The sequence below is a fragment of the Phaenicophaeus curvirostris genome, chromosome 4 (assembly GCF_032191515.1).
Source record: "Phaenicophaeus curvirostris isolate KB17595 chromosome 4, BPBGC_Pcur_1.0, whole genome shotgun sequence".
NCBI classification, from domain to species: Eukaryota; Metazoa; Chordata; class Aves; order Cuculiformes; family Cuculidae; genus Phaenicophaeus; species Phaenicophaeus curvirostris.
Window position 1 is genome coordinate 32,790,708 of NC_091395.1, and position 21,858 is coordinate 32,812,565.

Below are 21,858 nucleotides of genomic sequence, written 5' to 3' on the forward strand. Positions count from 1 at the left end.
CATCGTTGTGCCAGCAGAGTTAGGGAAAGCAAATGGGGAGGGATTATTTTATGATCAGTGGCATTCCTTGGAGTTGCAGGGGGTTCTTTTGGGAACTTCCTAGCAGGAGTAGAAGGCAGAGCAAAGAACGAAGTGGCTCGTTCATCGCTGCGAGGCTGTTTTGGCAGGAGGAGCCAAAACGGATGGAAACCTTCACTTCTCCCTTAATCCAGTTGCAGACCTGACTTTACCCAGAGTGAGTCAGTAGTATCAATGTTGTCCTGTTACTCATTGAGAAGTTATGAGCTCAGAAGTTTGTTTGTTTTTTTTTTTTGTCCAGCTTACCAGCTCCTCGCTGAATTCCCCGTGAAAGAGAAAGGGCTGCCTAGACTGGAGACAGGATTTCTTCACCTGCAGAAACAGGGAGAAAGGTGAAGAACTTATTCATAGACTGTGTTTCATCATGACAAGTGTGAGTAATACCTATTTTACAGAAAAAAAATTAGACCTCTGAACAGTAAGGAAGAAGAGCACAGCACTCCTTCACCTTACCCATGCCTTCCCCATTACTCACTGCATTTTTGTTAGTGACTCTTGAAAGTTACTATTCAACCGGAAGGCTTTGCAAACATCAGAGAGGACACTATCAGATGGAAACATGGAGATACCTGAAAGAGTCCTCTCAACAGAGGGTTGTGCATCGCAGTACGTTTTGCTTGGCCTTTGGTCCCAGAAGTGAGCTGAGAACAAAGAGCTCAAGGAACCAACCCCAGATAAATAAAGTACTCTGAAGGATTGATTTTAAAGGAAATTTTTGAAGCTATTAATCATAGAACATACAGGAAATTTATTTAAAATGATGTCATAAAAATAGCATATGAAAGAAGTGCAAATGTAACACAATTTCTGTAACTAGAAAGGAATCTTTATACTGACACTTCTGTAAGTTTTAAGCTGAAAGCAAATCAGATGACCAGTCTGTTGGGTAAGTGCTGTTAAACATTGGACACTAAGACCCAAAGAAACAAAGATCTTCTTGTGCCTGCAGGTGCAAACCTCATGGTGGGTTCAGCATTGGAGGAAAATCACCTGGATTGATACAAGGTAAGAGAATGCATCTCATTTGATGCTCTTCCCCACTGCAGAACAAGCATAAGGTAGAAAAATCTTATTATCCTATGATTATCTGTCAACCAACTTATTCTCATCCTGGAGTTACAGCTATTAAGATGAAAGTCAGCTGTTTTAACTGCTTTTTTGCCTATGATATTTCCTTTGATTCCCCTTCTTTGATAACTCTTCTGTCCAAAAGCTGCAAACTGCAGAGCAAACTAATTGAAAGCATGAGTTACCATGCATTCTACACTTACCAGAGATCTACAAAAGTATTTTTAGGATTACTACAACATTGTGTTGCAAACTTTGTGTAAGTTCCCTAATTGCTTTCAAGTGAAGAGTATTTTTTATTTTTAAAAAAGCTTTAACAGGTGATAAAGCAAGAAAAGTAACTGTACTGAAGAAAGAGCTTCTGAGGTCTCGAGTAATTGAAAATAAAGATCTGGAATGGACTGTTTTCTCTTTCTAAAATACACTGTCATATCTGAAATATTTCAAGGCAGCATATATAGAGGAAGGCAGCAGCTGAATGCAAAGACTGAACTACCTGTGCAAAATATATCCTGGCATTGTCTTTTTTGGAATGAATACAAAAATCTTGTTATTTTTATAGCATATGATAATGATCTGATTCATTTCCTGCTCAGTTTCTTGCCTCACAGTTAAACACTTTTTTTTTTCCACATGTATAACAAGCAGTTAAACATGCATCTCTGCATCCCAGCACAGTGTTTTCCATCTCTGTATAGGAAAGAAACTCTAGCTGGTTCTGCAATGACTTGGTCCCATTCCCAGTAATGTTTTTCCTTCCATGAAAAAGAAAAAAGAAAAAAAAATCTCACCACTTTTTCAGTGTATCAGCACTAGACAGACCTAGGTAAGAGGTGTGTGCCCATGCATTCTTCTCAGTGAGGCAAGACGAAGTTTGCTGGACCTTTCTTGCACTGAAGCAAACTTACATGCATGTCTCTTTGCTCAGCCTCTCTTGAAGAAGCTTTTCCTCAGAGCTGAGCAACACTTTTTCCTCCTTATCGGAAATTCCAGTGCTGGGATTTTAAATTCTAGCTTCCTTACAACAACCTGCTAGTGATGACTTGCACCCTCTGGGGTGTGACAGGGTGTTTTCTCCCCCGGTGAGCTGAAATGAAGTAGAAGCGATATAAGCAGCAAATACATACAGCAAATGTAAGAGATCCCATTCCTCTCTTTTCCCAACTCCCCATAGTGCAGCCTGTGCCTTGCAGGATACTTGAAGACCCAAGCCTTGGGATATGTCCAGTGGCACTGATGGTCAGGGACACGCTAAGGGGGGGTGACACCATCTCAGCATGGGGAGGTCTGGTGCCTCCTTGGAGGTGCTTTTTGCTCTGACTGGAAAGCAGGAAAATCCTTGTTTTAAAATAGGCATAGCACCTCATTCTCTTAAAAACTGGAAATAGTTTTATATTTCTAAATAAGCAACTGGGAAGCCTGTAACAGCTGACCTCTGCCATATAGTTTGAGGTACAACAAAGCAAGCTGATCAACAAAAGAAGAGTGCAATATATGTAGACCAAAGGAAGAAAGTTCTTCAAAATGCTGAGTGGTACTTCAGAAAACTACACAGAGGTATTTCCTGAAGGTATCTGAAAAATTGAAGAAGTAGCATTGTACATCAATAACATTGAACGAATTATCACTATGAAAATCACAGAAAATATATTAAAAGAAAATGTGATTTCCAGATTACATCTGTTTTGCAGCAGCAAGCGGCGAGCCTGTTTGTTCAGGTGATAGGAGATATATTTGGTCTGACCTCTGAGGTTCCAGTACCATGATTTTTGTGCTTCAGGTTCTTGAGTCCTATAGTCTGATTAGGCTCCCTGTGGAGATGCAGGGTTATAAATATGGGAAGCATAAGGGCTGATACAACCAAGCTAGCCTGTAAGAAGAGCTGTGGTCAAGGCTGCTCTGAGCAGATTTTTGATGGGTCTTGGACACCTGCCTCCATGTATGGCACCCATCTTTGCATCTTCTCTGGGAGATGGACCCTTCCATAGGGATGCAGGAATCCCTGGGCATCACTTGGAGGAAGTTATATTCAACTAAATGTATTTCCAGACAGACCTCTCCCCGACGTGCACAAAGGGAGTTTCATTTGTTGTTGGTGTAAGTTTACATTTTGTCTTACTCCCCGCAGCATGCCAGGAAGTCCTGTGGCAGGCATGTTTGTCCATGGACACCTCTTATCCCACTGAGTGTCCAGTGTTTGAGCTACCTGTCAGCATCCTTGACTAGTATCAGACCCACGCAGCTCTGGGGAGCAAGAACCAATGGTTGGGGAGACCCATTCCGAGTGACTTGTCTTTGGAGTTCTCATTTGGGAGGAAAATGTTTGTATTATGCCGATAATGGGATTTTGTGTATTTGTCATATTGGTTTTCAGAAAAGGTTGCCAAAAATTTGTATATTTACTGTTTTATAGCAGTGTATTAAAGGAAAATCCTAATGTTCCTGACAGAAACAAACTGCTTTCACCCCACCTAAGAAAGTGCAATGTAAGAAAGGAACTGCGTCATCCAGATTTGCGTCGCATGCAAGCTACCTTCCGTTCATGCTATTTCCTTGGGAGTTAAAACCTCAATAGGACTATTTTGGGAGAAATAAGGGCTCTTCTCTTGTTGAGTCATGCTGATATAACTGTTCCAGAGAACATATTATTAGAATGAGGTTTGATGTCTTAGCCTGCGATCTTCCCTGATAGTTACTCCTCTGTTACACCAGTAAATCGACATCGTGTTATTCTGATTGAATGCTTTCAGAAAGGATATGATTGAAAAAACCCCACAACTCTGCTTTCTTGGCAGAGGCAGTCCCATAGTCTGACTTTTGAGTGAGTAACGTTTCACACAGCATTATCATGCTTTTGCCACAAGGGCAGGGCAAGGATAGACCAGAAGGATAGTGGAATCTGCTCCTCTGCATTTAAATTTTCAGTCTGAAGATCTAACCAGGGGCCTTAGCTGCTGGCAGAATAGGCCTGATAGGGAACATAACAAAGTTAAAATAGTTTAGTTTTCATTATAATGTTCTATTTTGTTGAATACAACAAACACCCGAAGCCCTGCAAGTCAGATTAAAGCAGAGGCACCAGCAGTGCATGCCAAGGCTCTGCTTCCATGATCATGAAAGGATGCCAAACCCTCCTGCTTTCAATTACATGCGTATCGTATCATACCTCCTGCTCCAAAGATGCAAGCACAGATTTGACCATTTCTTCTCACCAGCCATTTTGGGGAGGGAGGTTAGGAAAAATTGCCCTGGGTTCAGCCTGGCTGGCACTGCTGTGACCAAGCTGATGCACTGACACGTCCTGTTTACCAGGGATAAGTATCAGGAAGCAATTCTGTGCTGATTGCAAAGATTTTTTTTTTTTGCTTTGCAAAGCGTTTCTTCTCATTTTGCAGGCTGGTCAATGGATTTATGAGCTTCCCTTTCTTTTCTACGGCTTCTGTCTTTTCTTTGAGACAGGGGTCGGGCCAAGATGTTGTCTGAATTGAGCTCCTTCTGTATTGCTCACTCATATTTTCTCAGCAGAAAGGCGAAAAAGAGCTCTGAGTGTGGATACAGGCATACAGGAGGAAAGAGAGGAAGTGAAGGGATGGGACATGGGATCCTCTCATGCGTGACTGGAAAGGGGAAGTCCTTTAAGAGCAGAACACACCCAACTATTACTGAAGATGGAGGAGTTGGTACCGCTGGCTGGTAGGGGGGAGAGGGCTGCTGGGCTCTGGCAGCTGGAGTTTGATCCTAAAGCCACATTCCCCTGGCCTACACAACACAGCTGCAGAAAGAAGAGGTAGAGAGGATATAACAGTGAACTAACCCTTGTAACTCTGATGGCAGACTGACTGAGGACTAGTGTGGCCACCTTGCTTCATGGTTTTTGATCAAAAGAACCCCAGTAGGGTTCTGTCCTGCATAAATAGATTTCCCAGCTGAGGCAAATGTGTGCTTCTTGAGCTGCCGTGAGATAAACAGTAACATTTAAAGCAAGACAGCTTCAAAAATTATGACTACAGTTCTGTCTTTGTCCTATTAGTCTGCTGGCAAAGGCTTGTATATGTCTCTGCTTGGAACGCGGGCAAGTACAGGAGCACGTTTGTTCCCTTCTGCTGGGAAAAAGGAATATACGTGCACGGGTGGAAGCATGTGCCTTTGTAAAATATTACAAAAGAAGAAGTGTAATAACAGATTTAACTTGGAGGAGAGAAATCACAAGGTGCAACTTTGTTCGATGTTAAACGTGCAGTTACTGTGAAAAAAAATTGCAGATGAATGGTATTCTTGCATTAAAAGACAGCAGTTTTCTCCTTCTTTGGACTCTCTAATTTCAAAAGAGGTTGCTCTGAGTCCAGGCTGCAGATCATTTTGGAAGCTGATGCTCTGAGAGGCAGCAGGCTGATATCCCTTAGCAAGTTTGCGGACGACACTAAGCTGGGTGGAAGTGTGGATCTGCTGGAGGGTAGGGAGGCTCTGCAAAGGGATCTGAACAGGCTGGACCGCTGGGCAGAGTCCAATGGCATGAGGTTTAAGAAGGCCAAATGCCGGGTCCTGCACTTGGGGCACAACAACCCTATGCAGTGCTACAGACTAGGAGAAGCCTGGCTAGAAAGCTGCCTGGAGGAGAGGGACCTGGGGGTGTTGGTTGACAGCCGACTGAATATGAGCCAGCAGTGTGCCCAGGTGGCCAAGAAGGCCAATGGCACCTTGGCTTGTATCAGAAACGGTGTGACCAGCTGGTCCAGGGAGGTTATTCTCCCTCTGTACTCGGCACTGGTGAGACCGCTCCTCGAATACTGTGTTCAGTTCTGGGCCCCTCACCATAAGAAGGATGTTGAGGCTCTGGAGAGAGTCCAGAGAAGAGCAACAAAGCTGGTGAAAGGGCTGGAGAACAGGCCTTATGAGGAGCGGCTGAGAGAGCTGGGGTTGTTTAGCCTGGAGAAGAGGAGGCTGAGGGGAGACCTCATTGCTCTCTACAACTACCTGAAAGGAGGTTGTAGAGAGGAGGGTGTTGGCCTCTTCTCCCAAGTGACAGGGGACAGGACAAGAGGGAATGGCCTCAAGCTCTGCCAGGGGAGGTATAGGCTAGACGTTAGGAAAAAATTCTTTACAGAAAGGGTCATTGGGCACTGGCACAGGCTGCCCAGGGAGGTGGTTGAGTCACCTTCCCTGGAGGTGTTTAAGGCACGGGTGGATGAGGTGCTGAGGGATATGGTTTAGTGTTTGATGGGAACGGTTGGACTCGATGATCCGGTGGGTCTCTTCCAACCTGGTTGTTCTGTGATTCTGTGATTCTGTGATCTCCCCTCCGTGTGAAGGCAGCATGTGGAGGGCATTTCTGTCCACCTTAAGCATCCTTGGACGTTCCCAACTCCATATAACTGATAAATCTTGACAAATTGGCTTAGAATAAGAGAGGGGAAAGTTGTACTGCTTGTAGACCTTTTTCTCTACTGGTGGAAATAAGCACAAGGCCCATCCTGATTTCTTGACTTTTTAATCAGTTCGCTGAAATGAGCTGCTTGTTTTGTGAACTGCAGCATCAGAAGGCGGGCAGGGTTGCTGTGGTCCTCTTTTTCTGAGAGAAACCAGAAACCTGGCCCAGTTTGGAAGTGTGATGAGAATGGACTGAGCCTGGGTGTCAAAACAAAGTCAGTACTCCTGGAAACACAGCAGGTGCCTGCCTAGAGTCTCCACAGATGTGTGATGGTAACACTGTAACTTGTAAAAAAGCTTGCCTGCTATGCAGTCAGTGAAGTGCACTGCCTCCTATGTGTCTTCTTCAAAGCCCTTCACAAATTCAGCTATATTTAACTTTATCAAGGACTTGCAATTTTGATGACAAGAACATATAGAAATGAGTCAGGTCAAACTCAGAATTAACATTTTTTTAACATTTCGAGAATGGAAAGTTTTCCCTTTTGAAGAACAAGAACCATTTCAGCTGAGAGGTGCTACAGGGAAGAGGTGGCTTTGGGGAAGTTCATGACATCCTTTCACTAAAACACCATTTCCCTTCTCTGCTGTATCCCACAGCTGCTCTGTCTCTATTTTAAAATGTTGTTATGCTTATCATATATCGTCTGTAACAGATAGAAGATACCAGGGTATCTCAGTCTTTCAATTCCTCTTTTGGAAAAAGTTGAGTTAATCTAAGTTTAGTTGGGACTAAAGGTTGTTATGAGATGCATGTGGGCTTCTGTCTGTGCTTTGCCACCCTTGAGCACACAGATGCTGCCATCAGCCCCATGACACCTGGCCAAGCAGCAGGCAGGAATCGGTCTGTCTGTCTGCTCTCAGGCAGGTACCTCTCTCTGCAAGGGGCAGCAGACTGTGACAATTTCTATACACACAAACACAAATTGGAAATTGCAGTAGGAAGTTTCAGTGTACTAATTTAATGGGTTTCCGTTTTAGAGCTGGTAGGAAGACTCCCTGCCTCTTTCTGCATGCAGCGTGCTTGGCCATTTGACAAGCTGTGTGTTTCCATTCAGTCAGACTTGAGTAAATATCATCAATCCTCCCCTCTCAAAATTCCCTTGAGTATTGACTGAGGGGTACTTTCTTTCAGGCTGTGTCTTCTTGTCCAGACAGAATATCATTCCTATTCTTAAACATTTTCTATTTGTTGATAATGTTTGACTGCCGTGTCCTAGGAAACGAAATGGTAGTGTTCCTCTAGTGCTCTCTTTGATTAAACGATTTGACTCCTACATTTATGTCAATATAAAATATGTATTTATATATTGATAACATTTTACAGAACCTACACAACAAAATAATCTCACTGAGCCTGTTGCTCAGTATAGTTAACACCCCCCAGTACATATCAGACAATGAGTATCAAAAGACGACATACAGGGAGATGAAAGCAGTTCTGCCTAGGAACTATTCTGTACTTAATGCTGGAGGAAGTGATTGTGAAAGAATGACTTTTGCAAAAAGGTTGCATCAGCCTTTCCAGTAATGGGTGATGACGGACAAAAAGAGAGAGATCTGCCACTGAATTTCAGCTTGTGAACAAGAGTGCGAATATGATCTACGATCATTTTTGTGCCCCCCATCAGCAGCAGCAATAGATGTGGTTGAAATGTGAGTTTTAAGGGCGGCTTCATGAGTGCTGGACAATAGCGTGCTCTTTAGAAGCCATGGTTTCCTTAGGGGAGAAGCTACTAAAGAAAAGCTGTGCAAACAGGTACGCTTCAGTGGCTGAGCAGCTAGAAGATGTTGGGAAATTGTCAACATAAAATTTTGTGTGAGGAGCACAGACTGAAATGTTTTCTCACTCCAGGACCGTCTTCACATCAGACCTACCAAAGATTTTCCAGATTTTGTTGTGCTTGCAGGTATGATGTGACCACTTGAACCTCAGGGTACACAGTACACAAAGAGACTGAAGCACAGCATGCAGTACACAGGGTAAGTACTTTCTGCATATTTGGGATTTGGGGATACTATTGGTCTGTAGAACTGGAGCTGTTTACAGCTGTTTGTGAGCTTTAATAAGTGACTTATTTTCTGGTGTAACCAATGGTGAAATGTTCTTCGGCACCCATGGCAGGAAATACAGCTCTTCTGTAAATTAAAATCAGTGTTGTTCTAATCACATCCACTGTTTATAGAGTGATGGTAACATCCAGTTCCCATCTATTACCAGTGTTGATTTACAGGAAAAGGCGATAGACTTGATATGTTGCATATCCGCATGTTTTATCTTACTTGTAAAGCATGTGTACTTACACAGTGTATAAAAAGGTGTGCCAGAAGCCTTCACAGCTCTGCTTTTTTTTAAGCCCTGAGACTGATGAGACTCCACCCAGGGAACCCCAAAATCTTTTCCAGGAGCGTTTGTAATATCAGAAGCCACAGCCCACTTAAAGGGCTGAGAGAGTGGACATGGTCTGTTTGGACTTCTGCCTCAAAGATAGCGAAACTAGATGGACAGGCTAACACTGTGAAGGTTGTGAGCATTTAAAATCATAGATTAATTTAGGTTAAGATCGTAGAATCTAACCATTAACCAAATACTGTCAAGTCCATAACTAAATCATGTCCCTATGTGCCATGTCTACAAATCTCTTAAACACCTCCAGGCATGGTGACTCAATCACTTCTCTCAGCAGCTTGTTCCAATGCTTGACAACTGATTCAATGAAGAAATACTTCCTAATATCCAATCTAAACCTTCCCTGGTGAAACTTGAACTTGTTTCCTCTTGTCCTATCACTTGTTACATGGGAGAAGAGATCAATACCCACTTCACCACAACCTCCTTTCAGGTAGCTGTAAAGAGTGATAAGGTCTCCTCTGAGACTCCTTTTCTCCAGACAAAACAATCCCCTTTCCCTCAGCCACTCCTTGTTAGACTTTTACTCTAGACCTTTCACCAGCTTTGCTGTCCTTCTTTGCACGCTGTCTAGCACCTCAATGTCTTTCTTGTAATGAGAAGCCCTAAACTGAAAGCAGTATTAGAAGTGTGACCAGTGGTGAGTACAGGAGGATCGTCACTTCCCTAGTCCTGCTGGCCACATCGTTTCTGATACAAGCCAGAATGCTATTGGCCTTCTTGGCCTCCTGGACACACTGCTGGTTCATATTCAGCTGGCTGTTGACCAACACCTCCAGGTTCTTTTTCACCAGGCAGCTTTCCGACTACTCTTGCCCAAGCCTGTAGTGTCACACGGGGCTGTTGTGACCAAAGTGCAGGACCCAGCTTTGTGGAATGTCATATAACTGGACTTGGCCTATCAATCTAGCCTGTCCAGATGAATTTGAAAAGCCTTTCTACCCTGAAGCAGATCAACATTCCTACCCACCTTGGTGTCATCTACAAACTTATTGAAGCTGCGCTTGATCCCCTTATGCACTGTATTCCCCTGTTTAGGGTTGAAACATGCAAATGTAGCTTTGTTGCTGTAAGGGAATAATACCATAGTCAATGTGCGTGTGAAAAGGCAGGACATTGAGAATGGTTCTTTATGACTGTTGAGACATAATGTGGCTGTACTCCAGAGATGAGTAGCATGCCATGTTTACAGGGCTGATCACCTGAAGCAGGAGGGAAAGACTGATGCCACAGGACAACTCTTATAAGGAAAAAAAAAGACTTGAATCTCAACTCCCTAATAAAATTACACAGATACTCATTTTTTTCCAGTTGCTGTTCAAACTAAAAATCAACACTTCCTTCCCTCTTTTCTGTTTCCTACAGCAAAATGCTGACCCAAACAAAACACAAATCAAGAATTATACACATCTGGCAAGTGTGGACCATCTACATGGTCTTAGCTGCAAATCTCTCTGAAGAGCAAGCACTGAAGCAGACTTGTCCTTCATGTGATGCCACTCAGCTTTGCAACTGCTCTTCCATGGGCTTGGACTTTATTCCTCCAGGACTCACAGCCAAGGTGACGATGTTAAACCTGTCCCACAACAGGATAAAGCACATCCGATCCCAGGATCTGCAGCAGGCTGTGAATTTGAGAGCCCTGCTACTGCAGTCCAATGAAATCAGCTCAATAGACGAGGACTCGTTTGTTTCTCTTGGGAAACTAAAGCTTTTGGATTTATCAAATAACAGCCTGACTTACTTGTACCCTGTGTGGTTTGGGCACCTTTTTTCCCTGCAGCACCTCCGCCTTCAAGGGAACTCGTACAGAGACCTGGGGGAAAGCTCCCCCTTTTCTAGGCTGAGGAACTTGAGTTCTCTCTACCTGGGCAGCCCAGGGTTCTCCACGATAAGGCAAAGAAACTTTGAGGGCATTGCGTTTCTTGACAAGTTGTGGATTGATGGGAGCAATCTCAGTCAATATGAACCTGGAAGTTTGAAACTGATTCAGAAGATAAATCATCTGGTCATAAACCTAAGAAATACGAATGTATTCTCAGCAATTGTCAGGGACATTCTGCACACTGTCACTTGGTTAGAAGTGAGAGAAATCAGATTAGAAATTGAAAAAAAAAGCTTGGTGCAGAACTCTACACTTCCTTTTAAGATACGAAAACTTACATTTAAAGATGCTTCTTTCACAGATCAATATATTAGTCGAATAATAGTTTTGCTGAAGGAAATCACATCTTTGCAAGAGTTAGAGGCAATTGACTGTGTGCTTGAGGGGAAAGGAGAATGGGATACTGCAGAAATTGCAAGCAGTGGGCAAAGTTTTGTTGAAACAGTATCAGTAATAAATATAATGATTCAGAATTTTCACTTGTTTTTCGACCTGGCAGGTATGGAATCACAAATAAGCAAATTGAAAAGACTCACCATTGCAAGCTCTAGAGTCTTCATGGTACCGTGCAAACTTGCAAGACATTTTTCGTCACTTCTATATCTGGACTTCCATGATAATTTGCTTGTAAATAATCGCTTAGATGAGACAATCTGTGAATCTGCTTGGCCTTCTCTGCAAACTTTAAATCTAAGCCGAAACTCTCTGAAATCTCTAAAACAGACGGCAAATTCTGTAACTCGTTTACACAACCTGATTAATCTTGACATTAGCCAAAATAATTTTGGTGAGATTCCAGATGTGTGTGAATGGCCAAAAAACCTGAAACATTTAAACCTCTCCAGCACTCAAATTTCTAAACTAACAACTTGCATTCCCACAACACTGGAAGTTTTAGATGTTAGTGCTAACAACCTGGGGGAATTTGGACTGCAACTCCCATTTCTCAGAGAGCTGTACCTTGCCAAAAACCAGCTGAAGACCCTGCCTGATGCTGCACCCATCCCCAACTTAGTAGCCATGTCGATCAGCAGAAACAAACTCAACAGTTTATCCAGAGAAGAGTTTGAGTCCTTCAAGAAAATGGAGCTGCTGGATGCCAGTGACAACAACTTCATCTGTTCCTGTGACTTCCTCTCGTTCCTCCAGCACGAGGCCAGGATAGAGCAGATGCTGGTGGGGTGGCCGGACAAGTACATCTGTGACTCTCCCCTGGCAGTGAGAGGGGCGCAGGTTGGAGCCGTGCACCTCTCCCTGATGGAGTGCCACAGGACCCTCATGGTGTCGTTGATGTGTACCCTGGTGTTCCTGGTCATCCTCATCCTCGTGGCCGTCGGCTACAAGTACCACGCAGTGTGGTACCTGAGAATGACGTGGGCATGGCTCCAAGCCAAGCGGAAGCCCAAACGAGCCCCTGCCAAGGACATCTGCTATGATGCTTTTGTCTCCTACAGTGAGAATGACTCTGACTGGGTTGAGAACATAATGGTGCGGGAGCTGGAACAGGCCTGCCCTCCCTTTCGGCTCTGCCTCCACAAGCGGGACTTTGTGCCTGGGAAGTGGATCGTGGACAACATCATTGACTCCATAGAGAAGAGTCACAAGACGCTTTTTGTGCTGTCGGAGCACTTTGTGCACAGCGAGTGGTGCAAATATGAGCTGGACTTTTCGCACTTCCGCCTCTTTGACGAGAACAACGATTCAGCGATTCTTGTCCTCTTGGAGCCCATCCAGAGCGAAACGATTCCCAAGAGGTTCTGCAAGCTGCGGAAGATTATGAACACAAAGACCTACCTGGAGTGGCCTCCTGGTGAAGAGCAGCAGGTAATATTTTGGGAAAACTTGAAAGGAGCCTTGAAGTCATAGAACAAGTCAGCCACTCCCCTTTCATCATATTTCCATAAAGAATCTATGTCAGAGTTTCTTCCTGATAAGAAATTTTTCTTTCTTATTTTTCTGCCTAAGGAGAATCAGCTTTGTTTTGTATAGAAATAATTATGTTCTTACTAAATGAGAATAACCCGCGTTAGGTTTTCCAGCAATTTGATACTGTGATCTTCCAAAACCCCTACCAGTAACTATGATGTCTGGAAGCCATGTTGGACTTCATTTACGTTCCTAAATACATTTAACTGAATGTAGAGTATTAGTGTACTCTTTCTTCCTGTTACCACATCCCCAAACAGTTCCTTACAATTCTTGTGTAGTTTACAAAGGAAAATAAAAGCTAAATGCTTCAATACTCCCCAGTGTTTGTTGTTCTCCTTTAATTTATTTTCAGTGCCATCATGCATAGCATGGTAATTACAATTAAATAATGGGGGTTGAAAAAGAGTACTTATGTTAAAATAAGCTCTCTGAAGCCCTATCATTGCTGTGTGACACAGAAAAAAGACAATATTGAATAAGTACTTCCATTCATAGATCTGTTATATTAATTAATTGCACCAGAGTAAATACCATCATGCACAGATTGGGATTTACTCTACACCTGTGAAGGAAGCACCTTGTACAAGGATGGTGAAATCTAGAGGCATTAAATCGTTACGGTGTTTTTGTTTTTTTTCTTTTTTCCTTAGGCTTCTTTCATCCTGTGTATGCTTGTTTCTCCCTTCATGGTCACCACCTATTGTACCTATGCAGAAATAGCTGAGGCTGTCTGTTTTGGGGGCATCAGGATGTGTTTCTAATGAGCTGGCTAGAAGGTTCTGAAGACTGAATTACTCCTTGCTTCTGCTCTTTGGGCAGCACGTTTAAGTAATCATCAAGCCATGCATGCCTTCTAGCTCTACTTAGCTTCCTCTATAACCAGTGCAGAAAATCACACTGTCAAGAGGTAATTTATCTTTCTATCTCTGTACGAGGTACTCCCTAGAACTGCTGTATTGCTATTCGCCAGCTACAAGGGAAATCTAGACAAGCAGCTAGATGCAGATGTTTATATTAGGATAGCTGGTTCTACCCTGAGTGCCTGGAGTCACAGTTTCAGGTTTTTTTGTGCTCTGTATATTCTTGAGGAAACCTGAAATTGTCTCTGAGGGGATAAAGTTAGGTGTTGGTTTCTCTAACTCGGCACTTCCATGCTGCATTATGCTTGTGTTGCTGAGGCTTAAATACAGGAGAGTCTAAATGAATCTTGATTAAACTTTATACATGCAGTTATTTTGTGGTGAAATACCAAAGCATTGGAATATGAACTGAGAAGTTGAAAATTTGGGAAATTTGCTTACACACACACACACACACACGTCTCTGTGTTGGTATATCTGTTTATGTGCCTATGCGTATGTATATATTCATGCTCCTGCGGGTATGTGCATACGTATATGCATACAAGATGATAGTTTCTGTGGCTGTAGCCTGCAAACATCACTTTCAGTTCTATTTTCCTGTTATATCTGTAGAGTTAGTCCCAAGTCTACTACAAAAGTATTGTTTTGTTCACTGTCTTGGTTAAAAATAGCTCCAGGGATAATTAAGGCTGAATTGCAGGTAAGTGATGAGTGAATCGTCTGACAGCAAACACTGAGCACTGATTAAACAGATTAGGAGACTGAGTGCCTACAGGTAAGGAGGAAAATAGATCTTGCTGGTCATTTCAAAGCGCGAGTCAGAGAGAGCGAGGTAGGAGAAGCCTTGGCTTTCACACATTATGCTCCTATAATGGACCCAGACGTTAACGGGATGGCACATTTAAAAGAACTGTAGTGTTACTTCTCTTACGCCAATCAGATCCCCTAGGTGGGAATCCCCCTGCTTACATAGCAGAGGCAGAGAAATGAAATGGGAAGGAAGCAGCAGCGTGAGAGGAAGCTGGGTGAAGAGTGACTGACGTGAGAGAGCTGAAACGCAACACAGGTTAACTGGCAAGCAGTGACTGGAGCTGGGATCCCCACGAATCCTTTCTGCACAGAGGTGAGTTTGCAGGCACGTAGATACTGGAGATGCAGGGTAAGAAAGCAGAGCTGCAGCCAGGAGGGAGCACTGAGAAGAGGCTCTCTAATCTCTGCCACAAAGTTCTTCTCTTCTGCATAAGGGATTCAGAATGCTTGGGGATGCTGGGCTGGAGACAGCTCCTGCAGGAGTGCACAGCAGAGAGGGATTTTTGGCTGCCACTAGAAGTGGAGCAGGCAGGTGCAACTGCAGGCAGCTGGCAGGGCTGCGTGGCAGGCAATCAGCAAAAGGAAAGGCTCCCTGGGAGAGCCATGACACGCTGATGGGAGCAATTTCCTTCAGGAAAGCGAGGAGAGGAAAATAGTAAATGAAAAAGACAAACTGGATTGAATTGTGCCATTTCTGCTGAATTTCTGTGTAGGAGGGTGTGCTTTGTCCCACTTGTGTGTTGATGCTGGCTGCCCAGGGAAAGCTGGGACTGAAGTTGACCTGCGTTTGTTTTAGTAATTGGACAAGGAAAGAGCTCATTGAGCAATTATCTTGGGCCAGTGGGATCAGCTACCTTCTCACCTAACTCTGCCCTGTTGCACATGCTCTGTGTTGGAAGCAAGAAGGGGCACACTTATATATGTGTTTGTATGTGTGTATACACATACATACTATCAAGGCAATGCTGGTGAGTAGTAGCTACAACATATGTAACCCCCACATAACCAAGTGGAAAGCAGCAGCTTTCCCCTGTCTGCTTGTGTATCGAACCTTCACTGATCAGTGACTTTCACGCTGCAGACTCCATAGCACTGATTAAATTTACCAGCCCTCATTCAGCTTGGTAGTGTTCCCCAAGCTAGAATCAATTTGCACACTCTCAGCATGTTTTAGTTTAGCAGTTACACTAGCCCTTAGCATTTGTTAACATTTACAGAACTTCATTCTCTTGGCATTCATGGCTCTGTTTCAGAATATGCACATATTTTCTCAAAAGCTTCTACTCATCTGGACCAGGGAGGATAATCCTGAGCACCTCTGAGGACTTACACCCTTTGTCCATAATCCAGAAATGCTTTGAAAGTCTAGTACATCACAGCATCTGATTGTGTAAGGGCATCTGTGCAAGTTTCCCTATTATTAGCTGCATTTCAATTTCTATGTACCTCTTTTTTTGTCATCCCAGAACAACATAGTAAAGTGATTCCTTGGTAAGGCAATGCTATAGTGGACTGAGGCCATATTTTGGAGTGGATGCAGACAGGACTGAAACAACCCTGTAAGTCAGGGTCTTAAGCTGAATGATTGGACAGAAATGGGAAGGTGAAGACAATGGCTGAAAATGATTGAGTATGGAAATGAGATTTCCCTGAATGTTTGCTCACATTGCAGATGACAAAAAAGATCTAGAAAAGATGCTCAGGGAAGAAACAAGAAAGAAAAGCATCCTGTACCATCAAAAGGTTGGTTTCAGGCTGGTAAGGTGGAGAGCCATTAGGCTCAGCTGGTATTTCCCACGCAATATCTGCCCAGTTCCCTTTTGTGTTGCCAATTTTCCATCTGTGAATAACCTAACTGTAGATAGATTTTGATTGGCCAGGTTTCCTGGTTGTTTCTAGCAGTAAGCATTTTGATGACAACTTTAAAAATCCCACTTAAATTTGTTGCTCGTGAAACTCATCTTACTCATAGCTGCTATGGCTTATGGCACTGTGTTATTCAGCCATACCTGCAGAAACAAAAAAGCCCTATAAGAGAGCCTTAGTTGGACAGAAGATGAGTGACTACAGATTGCAAGGTTTTGGGTGAGTCATGAGGACAAATATTTAGGTATCTAAACTGTGGTGCTTCATTTTAAGTTGATGGTGTAATTTCTCTTGGAGTCATCACATCTTAATGTAGGTGTTCAAAAGACATGATGTGAATCACCCCTGAATACTGTTATTTCTCTCCACTGACTTTGGGGGACACGGTTGGTGACCAGCTCAGCTGTGGGTAACTAAAGACAGGGGAGAGGACTATGTCTGTCAAGATCCAAAGCTCCACATCAGTGAGAGACAGAGATTAAATGAAAATAACATGAGAAGTCAAAATGTTTATAGTCCTTCAGGTGGGACGAGATGGAATGATCTAAAAAATTATCCACTATTTTTTGTCCTCTCCATGTACACCCAAACGATCTCAGCTAATTCTGCCCCTTTTAAATAATTTTAAGCAACTCCGGCTAAGGATAGTAGAAACATAGGATTTGCCTGTATGAAGTTTTCTGTGTGGGTCAGCTATTGTAAAACAAATTAGAGTATGAATTCAAAGTACAGTAGATAGAACTTTTGCACAGTCTCAGTGGGATGACTGAAGCAGAAAATACTCCTCAGTGAGCCAAGCCAATGTAAATTAACCTGTTACAGAGCCCATGATGATCTTAGAGAACCTGTTTTGATTGATTTGGGAACTGTTTGGGCTTCTTTGGGGTTGGCTCACTCTTTTCACTGTCAGTAAGACAGCCTAGGAGATTTGTGACACACAGGGGAAATGAATGCTTTAAAGGCACTGTTTTATCCTTTCCAAGAAAGCATAAACAAAAAGGGGTTTTCATTCAATATGTAATAAGGGTTTTGAAGGAAAAGCAGCCCTCTCAGACTTCAAGAATTGCTTTTCTGGCTCCTCAGAGGGACAGAAAAACTAGAGTCACCTTGTTGGGAGTAAGCACTAGTTAGATATTGTAGCAAGCTCTGTAACACAAAAAGCCGTGTTAAATCAGTACTATGAAAGGCATGGCTGTGAGAGAAAAGAGAATTGACATAGGATCCACAGCTGTGTGGCTCCTCTTGAATCATTTCAGTCCAGAAGATGAGGAACAGGCTGTGGGGCTGGAAAAAAAGAGGATCTAGTCCAGGCAGCTGATCTACAGGTGACTCCAAAAGCCCCTCAGTCTTCCTCATGGCTGGGCCTGACCTGACTGCCACAAAGACCCAAAGCAGAGAAAGCCACAGACAGAGGAGAAGGCTGTGAAGTGAAAAGGAACAGCTAAGAGTTGGTAGGTTCGTTAGCAAGTATTGGACTCATTGCAACATGATAGCTATAGCCTACATGGACATCCAGCCAAATAGTTATTTCCCTGCTCCTATTGCATTTAAAATCAAAATAGTCAAAGACACAAAAATATGAGGAAAGGGACTGAAACATATGCAACTCTCTTCACCCTGTTGTCAGATCTGAAATTAAGTTTAGCTTGAAATGAGTATTGAATGTGAACGTCACTATCTCCAGCAAGACACTAAGTCTTCTTGATGTAACCAGGACTTGAAACACACAGGAGACTCCCGGTAGTGAAATATGAATGTACAATATAATATTCACAGATCCGGATGAAAAGACCTAAGGCAGCACTAAAGGGGAGGATGTATGGGAACTATTTCCTAAACAGGTGAAAGTTGTGGTTACTTAGATATTTAGCTGACTCTGCAAAAGATACGTTCAGTTCTTAATTGACTTTATAGTCCTCATTCCAAAATTAGAAAACATTGGGGAAAAAATGTAAATAAAGGATACTTAGCGTTTAACAAAAGATTCTGAAATATTTATGAAAAATTTACCCTGTTTTGACCAATTGTTTCACCTCTAAACAGTATTAACCCCAAATATATTTAAGCGCCTTCAACAGGACAGGACAGGGAAGATTAGGTTTTAGCTACACCCAAAATGAAGCTTCTTCAAAACTAACTGTTCATCTTAAATTTGCTTTGATGGTATTTCATATTTTAGGCAAAATAATGACTAAACACATCTGGCAACTGTGGACCATCTACATGGTCTTAGCTGCAAATCTCTCTGAAGAGCAAGCACTGAAGCAGACTTGTCCTTCATGTGATGCCACTCAGCTTTGCAACTGCTCTTCCATGGGCTTGGACTTTATTCCTCCAGGACTCACAGCCAAGGTGACGATGTTAAACCTGTCCCACAACAGGATAAAGCACATCCGATCCCAGGATCTGCAGCAGGCTGTGAATTTGAGAGCCCTGCTACTGCAGTCCAATGAAATCAGCTCAATAGACGAGGACTCGTTTGTTTCTCTTGGGAAACTAAAGCTCTTGGATTTATCAAATAACAGCCTGACTTACTTGTCCCCTGTGTGGTTTGGGCACCTTTTTTCCCTGCAGCACCTCCGCCTTCAAGGGAACTCGTACAGAGACCTGGGGGAAAGCTCCCCCTTTTCTAGGCTGAGGAACTTGAGTTCTCTCTACCTGGGCAGCCCAGGGTTCTCCACGATAAGGCAAAGAAACTTTGAGGGCATTGCATTTCTTGACAAGTTGTGGATTGATGGGAGCAATCTCAGTCAATATGAACCTGGAAGTTTGAAACTGATTCAGAAGATAAATCACCTGATCATAAACCTAAGAAATACGAATGTATTCTCAGCAATTGTCAGGGACATTCTGCACACTCTCACTTGGTTAGAAGTAAGAAAAATAGCATTCAGTATACCAGCTGAAATGCAACTATTGAAAGTCATGTCTTCTTCTTTTGCAGAGAAAATTTCCTTTAAACAGGCCTTATTTACAGATGCTACTGTGCCTGAGATTGTCAACATATTAGAAGACATGCCAAAATTAGTGGAGGTGCAGATGATAGACTGTAGGCTGTTGGGATCTGGACAATGGAAAATGCAAATTCAAGCAAACCAATCACAGACAGTTAGAGTTCTGACAATAGAAAAATTATCTATAGAAGAGTTTTATTTGTTTACAGATCTTCACACTGTGGAAGGTCTTCTATCACTTCTTACCAAAGTCACAGTTGAAAACACCAAGGTCTTCCTGGTACCATGCAGAATTTCACGAAGTCTTCTGTCATTAAGGTATCTTGACCTCAGCGCAAACTTGCTTGGAGACCAGAGTCTGGAGCATTCAGCCTGTCCGGGTGGCTGGCCCTCATTACAAACTCTAAACCTAAGTCAGAATTCACTGAGTGATTTAGAAATGACAGGAAAAAGTTTATCTCATCTAGGAAAACTGATTCTCTTAGACATTAGCCAAAATAATTTTGGTGAGATTCCAGATGTGTGTGAATGGCCAAAAAACCTGAAACATTTAAACCTCTCCAGCACTCAAATTTCTAAACTAACAACTTGCATTCCCACAACACTGGAAGTTTTAGATGTTAGTGCTAACAACCTGGGGGAATTTGGACTGCAACTCCCATTTCTCAGAGAGCTGTACCTTGCCAAAAACCAGCTGAAGACCCTGCCTGATGCTGCACCCATCCCCAACTTAGTAGCCATGTCGATCAGCAGAAACAAACTCAACAGTTTATCCAGAGAAGAGTTTGAGTCCTTCAAGAAAATGGAGCTGCTGGATGCCAGTGACAACAACTTCATCTGTTCCTGTGACTTCCTCTCGTTCCTCCAGCACGAGGCCAGGATAGAGCAGATGCTGGTGGGGTGGCCGGACAAGTACATCTGTGACTCTCCCCTGGCAGTGAGAGGGGCGCAGGTTGGAGCCGTGCACCTCTCCCTGATGGAGTGCCACAGGACCCTCATGGTGTCGTTGATGTGTACCCTGGTGTTCCTGGTCATCCTCATCCTCGTGGCCGTCGGCTACAAGTACCACGCAGTGTGGTACCTGAGAATGACGTGGGCATGGCTCCAAGCCAAGCGGAAGCCCAAACGAGCCCCTGCCAAGGACATCTGCTATGATGCTTTTGTCTCCTACAGTGAGAATGACTCTGACTGGGTTGAGAACATAATGGTGCGGGAGCTGGAACAGGCCTGCCCTCCCTTTCGGCTCTGCCTCCACAAGCGGGACTTTGTGCCTGGGAAGTGGATCGTGGACAACATCATTGACTCCATAGAGAAGAGTCACAAGACGCTTTTTGTGCTGTCGGAGCACTTTGTGCACAGCGAGTGGTGCAAATATGAGCTGGACTTTTCGCACTTCCGCCTCTTTGACGAGAACAACGATTCAGCGATTCTTGTCCTCTTGGAGCCCATCCAGAGCGAAACGATTCCCAAGAGGTTCTGCAAGCTGCGGAAGATTATGAACACAAAGACCTACCTGGAGTGGCCTCCTGGTGAAGAGCAGCAGGCGATGTTTTGGTTTAATTTGAAAATAGCTCTAAAATCGTAGACAGAGATATTAAAGACAGAATATGTAGCAAATATACTCTAAATTTGTTCCCCTTGGATGGTCATCCCATCACCTTTCTGTATCTTGGGAAGAGAGAACTGAGCTACTGTAAATTCTGTTGCTTGCTGTGGGACTATTTTACTTTTGTAATTGTTGTTTTGGATTTGGCTGGGAATACAGTTAATCTTCTTCATAGTTGCTCCTATGGTGCTGTTGTTTGGATTTTTGACCAAAAAAGTGTTGTTAACACAGAGATGTTTTAGCTATTCCTAAACACTGCTTGCACCGCATAAAGGCCTGTTTTGTTTCTCTTGCTGTCCTGCCAGTGAGTATGCTTGGCGTGCATGATAATTTGGGAATGGACACAGCTATGACAGCTGATCCTAGCTGACCAAAGGGATTTCCCGCACCATATAATGTCATGCTTGGCAATAAAAGTTGAGGGGAAGAAAGCGGAAGGGAGGATGTTTGGAGTTACGATGTTTTCCTTCCTGAGTAACTGTTACTCAGGATAGAGCCCTGCTTTAATGGAAACAACTAAACCTGCTGACAGGGAGGAGTGAATGAATTCCTCATTTTGCTTTACTTGCATTTGTTTACTAGCTTTTGTTTCACCTATTGAATTAGCTTTACACCAAACCACAATTCTTGTCATTTATACTCCTCTGATTCTCTCTCCAGTCCCAATGAGTGTGTAGTGAGCAAGGAGTTGTGTGGTGCTGAGCTGCCTTCCAGAGTTAAACTGCAACAGTTGTCTACACACATTAATAGCAATGTTAGCAAAAGTTGTTCCATTTACATATTTAAGGGTGAAAAGTTGTTTAGATACACAGCTATGCAGTTTATTTATCTTTATCTTTGCAAAAGCTTTAGGAAAGAGGCTGCCTAGCCAAGGGTTTTTCAGCATTCTTTGTACAAGCCACTTCCAATCAAAACCAATGAAAGTCAGTTTATACAGCAAGGATTTTTGGCCAAGCTCTCCT

At 43.2% G+C, this 21,858-nt stretch overlaps 2 protein-coding genes across 2 annotated transcripts; both read left to right on the plus strand.

Annotated features, from left to right (window-relative positions):
• Window positions 1–7,935: 7,935 nt before the first annotated feature.
• LOC138720022 (toll-like receptor 2 type-1) lies at window positions 7,936–13,113 on the plus strand. Its single transcript, XM_069855737.1, has 2 exons — window positions 7,936–8,556; window positions 10,349–13,113. The coding sequence occupies exons 1-2, from the start codon at window positions 8,543–8,545 to the stop codon at window positions 12,732–12,734; spliced, it is 2,400 nt and encodes a 799-aa protein (XP_069711838.1). The 5' UTR covers window positions 7,936–8,542; the 3' UTR covers window positions 12,735–13,113.
• A 133-nt stretch (window positions 13,114–13,246) lies between these two features.
• Window positions 13,247–21,007, plus strand: LOC138720023 (toll-like receptor 2 type-2). The gene is made up of 2 exons (XM_069855738.1): window positions 13,247–14,783; window positions 18,516–21,007. Exon 2 carries the CDS (start codon window positions 18,524–18,526, stop codon window positions 20,873–20,875), a length of 2,352 nt encoding a protein of 783 aa, XP_069711839.1. The 5' UTR covers window positions 13,247–14,783; window positions 18,516–18,523; the 3' UTR covers window positions 20,876–21,007.
• Window positions 21,008–21,858: the final 851 nt, after the last annotated feature.

Coding starts and splice junctions, on each gene's coding strand:
- LOC138720023 (XM_069855738.1), top strand. CDS start 18,524: ATGACTAAACACATCTGGCAACTGTGGACCATCTACATGGTCTTAGCT.